Source organism: Haliotis asinina, chromosome 3, assembly GCF_037392515.1.
Source record: "Haliotis asinina isolate JCU_RB_2024 chromosome 3, JCU_Hal_asi_v2, whole genome shotgun sequence".
Lineage (NCBI taxonomy): Eukaryota > Metazoa > Mollusca > Gastropoda > Lepetellida > Haliotidae > Haliotis > Haliotis asinina.
Window position 1 is genome coordinate 77,654,899 of NC_090282.1, and position 8,495 is coordinate 77,663,393.

At 39.4% G+C, this 8,495-nt stretch overlaps 1 protein-coding gene across 1 annotated transcript; it reads right to left on the bottom strand.

Annotated features, from left to right (window-relative positions):
* Positions 1–1,223: 1,223 nt before the first annotated feature.
* Positions 1,224–2,494, bottom strand: LOC137279053 (uncharacterized). Its single transcript, XM_067811532.1, has one exon. The coding sequence runs from the start codon at positions 2,492–2,494 to the stop codon at positions 1,226–1,228; it is 1,269 nt and encodes a 422-aa protein (XP_067667633.1). The 3' UTR covers positions 1,224–1,225.
* Positions 2,495–8,495: the final 6,001 nt, after the last annotated feature.

Consider the following 8,495-nt stretch of genomic DNA (forward strand, 5'->3'; position numbering starts at 1 on the left):
AGGCTCGATTATATACAGACCATCGCCATTTAGTTGGAATAGTGTGTGAGGCGTTAAACCACAAAACCTGGACAAATTTCCGTTCTTGTATTACCTTCTGTATCCTCTTGTACATCCTTCATGTGTCATCTAATGCAGAAGACGTGTCACACTCAAGAAGACATCAATAACTTACATGCAACAAAACCCTGTGTTAGTTACACCTACTTGGGTTGTCTGTCCAGATTAGAAGAGAAGGTGCCACATCATGATAACTCTTTTAACGACTGGGGATCCTCCGTTTTGTACCCATTGTGATAAAAGAATGGCCGACAAGCATCTTCTGCTTGGCAGTATTGGGTTTTGTTTCCATCACAAGGGATAAGTATGTGAAAACATTGAAGGATCTTTTTTATGTAAATTCACAATTAGTCATTTTATTTTAAAATAGATAAATGTATTGATAGATAAAGTTTAACAAAAGCAATGTTCATAGATAAATGTTTTATAACTAGTAGTTTAATCTAACAACTCAGGGGCTATATCCTTAGAGGAGGTTCGAAGTTATTGTGCTCCTGAGAATGCACGTCCCAAAACACTGAAAGTAAGTCTAAAACGACGACTATCTCCAACCGTAGTATGTATGTGTTATTTAATTCATGAGGCCTCAAGGACAGTGCATCGGTCTTCTAAGATGCTGAGACTGTTAAACTACAGAGAACTACACAACTAGTTGCATTTATCAACTAATTTAATGCCAGACTGGTTCGGTCCATGACAAAATACTGCAGACACACTTCATTTGGAGGTCATAACACAGCCTGACCAATGAGCTATCGGCATCTGGCATAGGCATTCTAATAAATCGATACTGAAATGTAAATCTAAACGACAAGAGCTTAGCGTGGCCAGCCGATTGATAGAACCAGGCCAATTCTACCACCCGTCGAGGTGAGGACAGGGTCGCAGTGCAGTGTTGGACAAAGAATCGTCAGAATCCGTCCTCCGCCATCATGGGGGGCGCAACCCACTACAACCAGATTACCCTATTCGGTCGCCTTTTACGCCCAGCAATAGGGTGCTGAGGACCTATCCTGTTCCAGGTTCACACGAGGGAAGAGCTATTTGCGTTACCCAGCACTCAACGCGGGGACGTTGCTCTCCACAAGTGCCATGTAATACAAGTATATATAACGCCACAATATCACATACGATAGCTTCAGAGCCTTAAGTTTACTATATTACCTTATATAGAGTGTCCACACACACGTTTGCCCATATCAAACACCATATCCGTCAGGACTCGTGGAGGAACGTGTACGGTGCTGGCAAACCTGCTGTTGCTGTACCAACTGTTGTAGAGTTTACCACTCCAAACAGCCAAATGTTCCATGTGTTTGTTTTTGTACTCGTATGGGAAAAGTTCAATCAACCCTGTTCCAGGAACCTGGAACAACGACAGTGCCAATCCTGTACCGTGTACGCCGATAAGAATATCCGTTTCTGTCATTAATTTTATTTGTTCTCTGATGGTTAAAGTCTCCAGTGCTATCGCTTCTACAGGAGATCCAGGAAATGTGTTTTTCAATGTCTGAAGGAGCTCATCAGAATTATTGAACTGCATATTCATTGTTCCCTTGACATTTCTTGGATGAGATGTGTAGTTCCTTCTCAGCACAATGGTTATCTTAATCCTGTCACAATCTATTGTCCTACCCTGGAATCCAGCGCGATGAGAAACCTCATACCGGAAGTCGTCGATGTAGGGAATAGGTCTTGTACCACCCACAATTGGCACATGTTTTAACTCAGGAACTAGAGCAAACTCTTTGAGGAGTGTTGTTGATTTCATCCACCCAACTCTGACGACCTTTTGGAAGAGTAGTTCCCACAATCCGTCCAGACCAGTAACTGGATGAGCATCAAGGATGAGAATGGTGGTCTCGGCAGCAGCTCTGTTCATGTCCCGGACATTCAAATATGCGCCGTACAGCTCTATGACAGTCCAGTATATATCTGCGTAGTCGGTACGAACAAGTCCTACTGTCAGTCCCTCTAAACACTCCATATATTCTAGCTGTGTCTTATTTGACACAGCTATTGCGTAGGTCACATCACATACAGATCCCCGATGACGGAACTCTTTTACTTGCCTCGTCAAACCAGGTCTCCCAGTGCACAAGGTTCTCAAGAAGCCAAATTCGAAACTGAAATATTCCTTACTTTCATTTTGATGTTTAATATCAGCGATGTTCTCACCTCCTCGTCTGATTCCAAAGGCTCTGGAGGGATCTAAAATCATGTCTTGTAACTTCACGCCACCAGATGGCAAAAGTCCTATGCTCTTGGAGCAGTCTCGCTCATGACCATGTGTGTCCAGTGATAAACGTTTGGTGGCAAAGTAAACCCCATAACCAGCTTTTGACATTGATACGACAAGATAGTATATCACAGAGACATAAAAGATTATTTTTAAGAGTGACCTGAGTCTTCTTGCATGCCTGTAGTTGAACATATTTGTCAGATATATTAAAACCGTACTGAAATGTAGTCTTACACGGCCTGAAATAGCTTGACTATAGATTACTTCGTAAATAGATTTTGCAAACTAAGAGTTAATATGCTGATACCAATTTGGTACCACGTAAATGGCTCTGTTTATGCAACTCCGTCTGGTTCGAAGACGTCAGTCCGTTCCTTTACCCCGACAGAAAGAAGAAAACCTCCCAGAAAGTGTGTGGTCGGGATGGCACTTTAAGTACTGAAGCCTTCTTCTCTGTGAAACAAAGTTCAAAAAATTATTTTCCAGCTTTATGCAAATAATTTAAAACTTTTTAAATGGTAATCATAATAAAACATGATAAGTGCGATCATCGCCAATAAAATCTCAATGTTAGATTTAAATTACGTTTGTACATTTTCGGAGATACATGATAGAATCGTCGCTACAACTGAGGTTACATTTAAATGATCTTGTCATATACTCATGATCATTAATTAAGCACGAATATACTATTTGACACTCAATAAAACAAAACTGAAATTTGGTTAACATTTGCAAGGATTCTGAGAAGCAGACACATAAAACAATGCTAAAAAGAACGACACTGATTATCAAATGTTTTTCAAATAATGATTTTTGCTGTGATTGTATGAATGACTACTACCGACATGAGTCACTGATAGATAACATCTGACAGTTTCTTCATACTGGCAGTCAAGCAGGAGGGCGTCCAGTTCTGTCGATGACGTTAAAGTTAAGCAACGCTGAGCGTGGAGAGTCCTTGGATGGGTGACAGTATTTGGCAACTCGACTCCAGAGAGTTAGTAAGATTTAAGCCCTGTACCCTACCAAAACACATGTGATACATGTGGTCTCATCTTAGGCAAGTGAGTTTTTTTTGTATTGTTTTTTTTTGTTTTTTGTTTTTTAAATTGCCTCTGTTCACCCAGCAGTATCCGGTCGCCATGTGACGATTAACCTGCTAGCGCCTCACAAGCCACTTGGGTTATCTAGGTAATGATAATCACCACATTGTTGTGGCGCTTCGAGCATGTATTATGTGTGGATAAATAGATGAACTATGTATTAAAGATTAAGAATATAGGTGCGAGCAGAGATGAGTGCTTCTTGACTTTAACACAATCTAGCCAGTTATATCTCTCACGTAGTGGTTTAGAGCAGTAGTGGTTTCCGTTAATACTGATCACATAACTGCCTGTCTAATGTCTTCAGCTGGAACTATTGGAAGTTCTGTATGTTTGGATCAATTCATTACAAACTCATTTTCTTAGATTTAAAAATATCATTTGTGAAACACAAATCTCAAAGCATAATGAAACCTGTGCTGAATCACTCAGAAAACCCCCCAGAAAACTGTGTTGTCGAAACAGAATAATGTGCAAAGCTCACTATGACATTATGTGAATTTAGATTAACATTAACAACTTAAACACTTCCGGCATGTCTTCACCCAACTTAACAACTATCCCTCTAAACTTGTTGATCGTGTCATACTCAACTCAACCCACTCGACTCGACCAGAAAGCCCCACTCCGCACCCATTCGCTTCTAACTACCGTACATCCCATAACACACCATAACACAACAACCTAAAGGTGTGGTCTACAACACCAGCAACTCTTGAAGCAACTATGTTGGTGAAACATCCAGACCAAAGAACAGATCACATCCACTGACAAAGCCGACACCAAATCGGACATTTCGGAAGACATCACCAAACGTCCTCAACATAACAGGAACTGGGACATTGTCCTTTTAATTCATCTATTCATAGAGATCAGGGCTAATATACCCAATCAGCTTACAGCCACCTAATCCACAAAAAATGAACCACTCAGTCCACTCTGGCTTCTCATCCAGTCTAGCTTGCATTCCTTACCATGGGTTCCCCTTTAAATAATCCCCCACTACCTTGGCTTTTGCCGAATTAACTTACTTTACAGTGGTAATCCCACTCATCTCATTTATGTTATCTTAGCTCAGGACGATGTTATTGTAGCAGATTGTGTAACTTTCTTTGATGTTTTGTTTTCCCACCTTTGTTATTGTTATCACAATTCATATGTGCATGTATCTTGGTGGGTTTTATGTATATAAACCCACCATTCCCTAATATGCTTAAAACGGTAAAAGATGCTATACCAAAACGTCGCCGTTATTAAAATAAAGAAGGTGATCATTCATAAAGTTGTGTCATCCCTACACCAGCAACTTCTAGAATGCCCATCTGGAATCTACAGCTACAGCTGGGAAAATCTATGATTTGGGACAGTCATAACATGATGTAATGTCGGTGCCGAGAAAGCCCACCTTCGTATATTCCTACTGAGAGAATTGTGTGATTGAAGAGAACATTTTCACATTTTCATTGTTATATGTATTAGTTTTAGGCAACAGTGTCTCTAGGACAATAGAGGTCACTAGAAGATCACATATTTAGATAAAGTAGTAAGTGAATCTTAAACATGTTAACATTGACGATGATACAATATAAAATAGGCTATAGATCGACAGCAACTGAAGGTAGATTAGTATACGAGGGGCCATAGGGACTTACAGTGCCCTAGCTGGAGTTATATAATTCCTTTGGCCTCTGGCTACTGTGGGCAATTTTAGCCATTCAAAATGACAAAACTACTTCGTTGTGAAAACCAGATGAATTTACTTTAAAAGCAACGGATTTACCCTCTGAGGAGGCTTAACTATTCAATACTGTAACTCACTTAACTATACAATACTTTAACTCTCTTAAAGTTCCAATCATAAAAAATATATCTGTTTACAATCCATATTAGTAAACAAATTTAGTTACTTCAAAAATACAATGATAATTTACATTACTTAAAAAAGATGCTTAACTGTTTTTGCGCTGCAACATGTATTCTTCCTTTTCGGAAAATCAATTCAGTCCAGCAGGACGACCTTGGTTCTTTCATCACAAGGGCTGCAACATGGAAGATCCTCACCTTTCAATATGACTTCGTGAGTATACCTTGCATGGCCAGTGCGACAACGTTGCATTATGATCTCTTCAAATCTGCACTGACAGCCCAAGTAGCTGTAACCCATAGTTGGCTTTATTTGATGTAATTCATTTATGCCTATCCGCACCAGATCACGGATAAGATCTGATGATAGCTTTGCGATGAGAGTATGCAATGGGAAGTGGTGTCACAGATTTGTTGAGTGCTGCCTTAGTAGAAAACTCATCCATCCAATCCGTGATCTAATGCAAAAGAACTTGGAAACTCAAATAGGTATGAAAAAGTTACATAAAATTAGACCAAACGTTGGTTATATCTTATCTGGGTTGTCAGTCCAGATTTGAAGTGGTCATTTTACGACGACGTCGCAGTGACCATATAAAATATGCCCACGAATATTTATTTTGTTGAAAGGTGAGGAACCTCCGTGCTGCATCCCTGGTGATGTAGTAATCACGATCAAGCATGTTCTGCTTGACTGTCTTGATTTTTCCGTCACAAGTAGTAAATATTTATTTTCAATGCCGACACATTTAATTAAAAAAAATGATGTAACTGATTAATATTAACAGAATGATAATTGATAGAATAAATAACTTTGATTGTTCGGGGTAATGCCTTCAACAGAGACTGACGTAGCCTAACATGATTTTCCCTTGAAAGGATATGTACATCCTCTTTCATACTACGAGTATTTTATCGAAATATTTGATGAACTGGAATTCAGTTGCTGAGGGGATGGTGTAAATACAGCTTGTGTCCATGCAGGTGTCAAAAGTATTGTAAGTCTCAGTGGCCTCTAGTGAGATGATCTTCGTTCAGTTGATGGAGATCTATAGCACATTTTTACATTGTAAGTGTACTCTGTTCTCTTTAATTATAACTTTTTAATATTAAGTTAGCTTTATCTTCCTATCTTTGATAATCTAGTTGTTTTGCTGTCCATCGACGACAGGTTGTAATTGTCCAAATGTATTTGTCTTAATTTTAAATACTGTTCTCGTCACTGAATGTCTGAAAAATTGCCGATGTGACGCTATCATTTGCTCACTGACTCACTCAGTTATGAGACTGGCTTGGATGTTGTACTTTTCATGCGCAGTACAGTATGACAGAGTATTATCGCCAATTTGGACTCAATTGTTATAAAATAAATTCCCCATGTATTCAGGTAGTGCTTAATTAATGCCCATGTGTACATATACACATTGCAAGCTTATATTATTCATGCTTGTTCGCTTCGTTGTTTACATGTGCAAGGAACAGACAGGAAATGATTAACGTATACACAATAAACACATCCTGACACTGACAATTGCAGTTTAACCCTAAACTGCTTTCTGTGTGCAGTGTACATAAAACCCCTCGTAGTTACCGTTGTTGACTTCAGCTAAATCTGACACGCCACTTGTACAGTGCTAATGACTTTTTCATGCAGTGCCATACCGTCTTACTTCACTGTTAGAGATGCTATACGCTAGCGTCCACAGAAAACTACTTTCATTCATAAACACAGACTATCATCTCATTATAAACGTTTTCAATGACCCATTATACATAAAGGAAACTGGAGCGTTAAGAACTGTACTCGTAGACAAGAACTTACTAGTTGTATCTGGAAACTGTACCATGAAGACACAGGAATGAAGGGAGCGCTAGGTCGATTACAAGGAGAAATTTGTACACTCCATAAGAGCAGAGTGAAGACCGATTACAAAATGAACTGAGTATCACCGATAGAACACGTGTTGTCAACGACAGCTGCAGAGGTTCGTTTTCAATCAAATGCACGCCTGACAGTTCTGGACTTAACAAACAAATTTAACCATATCCCCTTAGGAATCGCCAGCAAGTCGTAACTTGAACCACAGAAGGAAGTAAGCTGTAAAGACATATCACTGGAAAGATTTTGAGAGATAAATATAAAAAAGTGACTTATGTGCCAGGGATCACGTGATCATAAATTCACGAATTGGCTATGGAAATTAGTTTCTGCAGACTCTTCAGGCAAATTTGCTTTCTCGCAGAATTATCAGAATTGAGTAAAAAAATAGGTTCCATGTTTGTACACTCTGATATGGATTTCTTTAATGATGTTTTCTCTCCTGAAAACAACTTAATGTTGGAGGAGGGGTGGGGGTTAGGGGTTCTCAGAAGAAGAACACCCCACATCATGACACTATCACTACCATATCGGTCAACCTGGCAGAAAGCGTGAGCTATCACTGATCCACGCATGTTTCAATTTTTGCAGATTCCAGAATCGAACGTTATTGTTTTCTGGTTCGAAGTCCAACTTCGTGTAACCGATGACGATTTACTTGCGCTGGCGCTCTCATCAAACCAGCCACTACACATGCACATTTCGATACCGCACAAGATGTACCTACATGTATCCTGCACTGCAGTTTTAAACAGTATTTTCCGCTTTCGTTCTAAGCACGCAAACCAATCAAACACTAATTTTAAAAACATTATAAAATTTCATACACCAATATTACCTAGGACGCGGTTCATTCTTGATAGCGTTATATGTTGTGTGCTTTCCACGGTGTATCAGTGGCGAACATATGTTGTGCACATCACGCTGTGTAAAACTGGCAAACCGCGATGTTAAAAACGCAATCAAATTCTGCTCCACCAAAGGTGTCTGTAACAATGACTGAGTGAAAACGTAACATATGCTGCAATCTGTTTGGTTCAAAATGATCACAATCTAACTCAAACTCGGTGCATGATCAAACATTCATTTCAACGCACAATATAATGAAAACATCATACCAAATCTGGAAATAAGTTTCATAACCTTTGTCTCCAAAAAGCTACTTAACAAACTATCATCATTTTGTTTGATTTTCCGTGCGAGGTTTTACGAGGGTGAAGTAATAGTTGCAGGAACAGCCACAATGGCGTGTAGCACGTCCAGCATAGGATGTCGAGATTTAGGTGTTGTGTTACGGTTAAAAAAATGCCCTGACAAAAGGTATGAGAAATCCCCTCAGAACCAG

Excerpts from the sequence above, each read along its gene's own strand:
- LOC137279053 (XM_067811532.1), bottom strand. The coding sequence starts at position 2,494 with ATGTTCAACTACAGGCATGCAAGAAGACTCAGGTCACTCTTAAAAATA.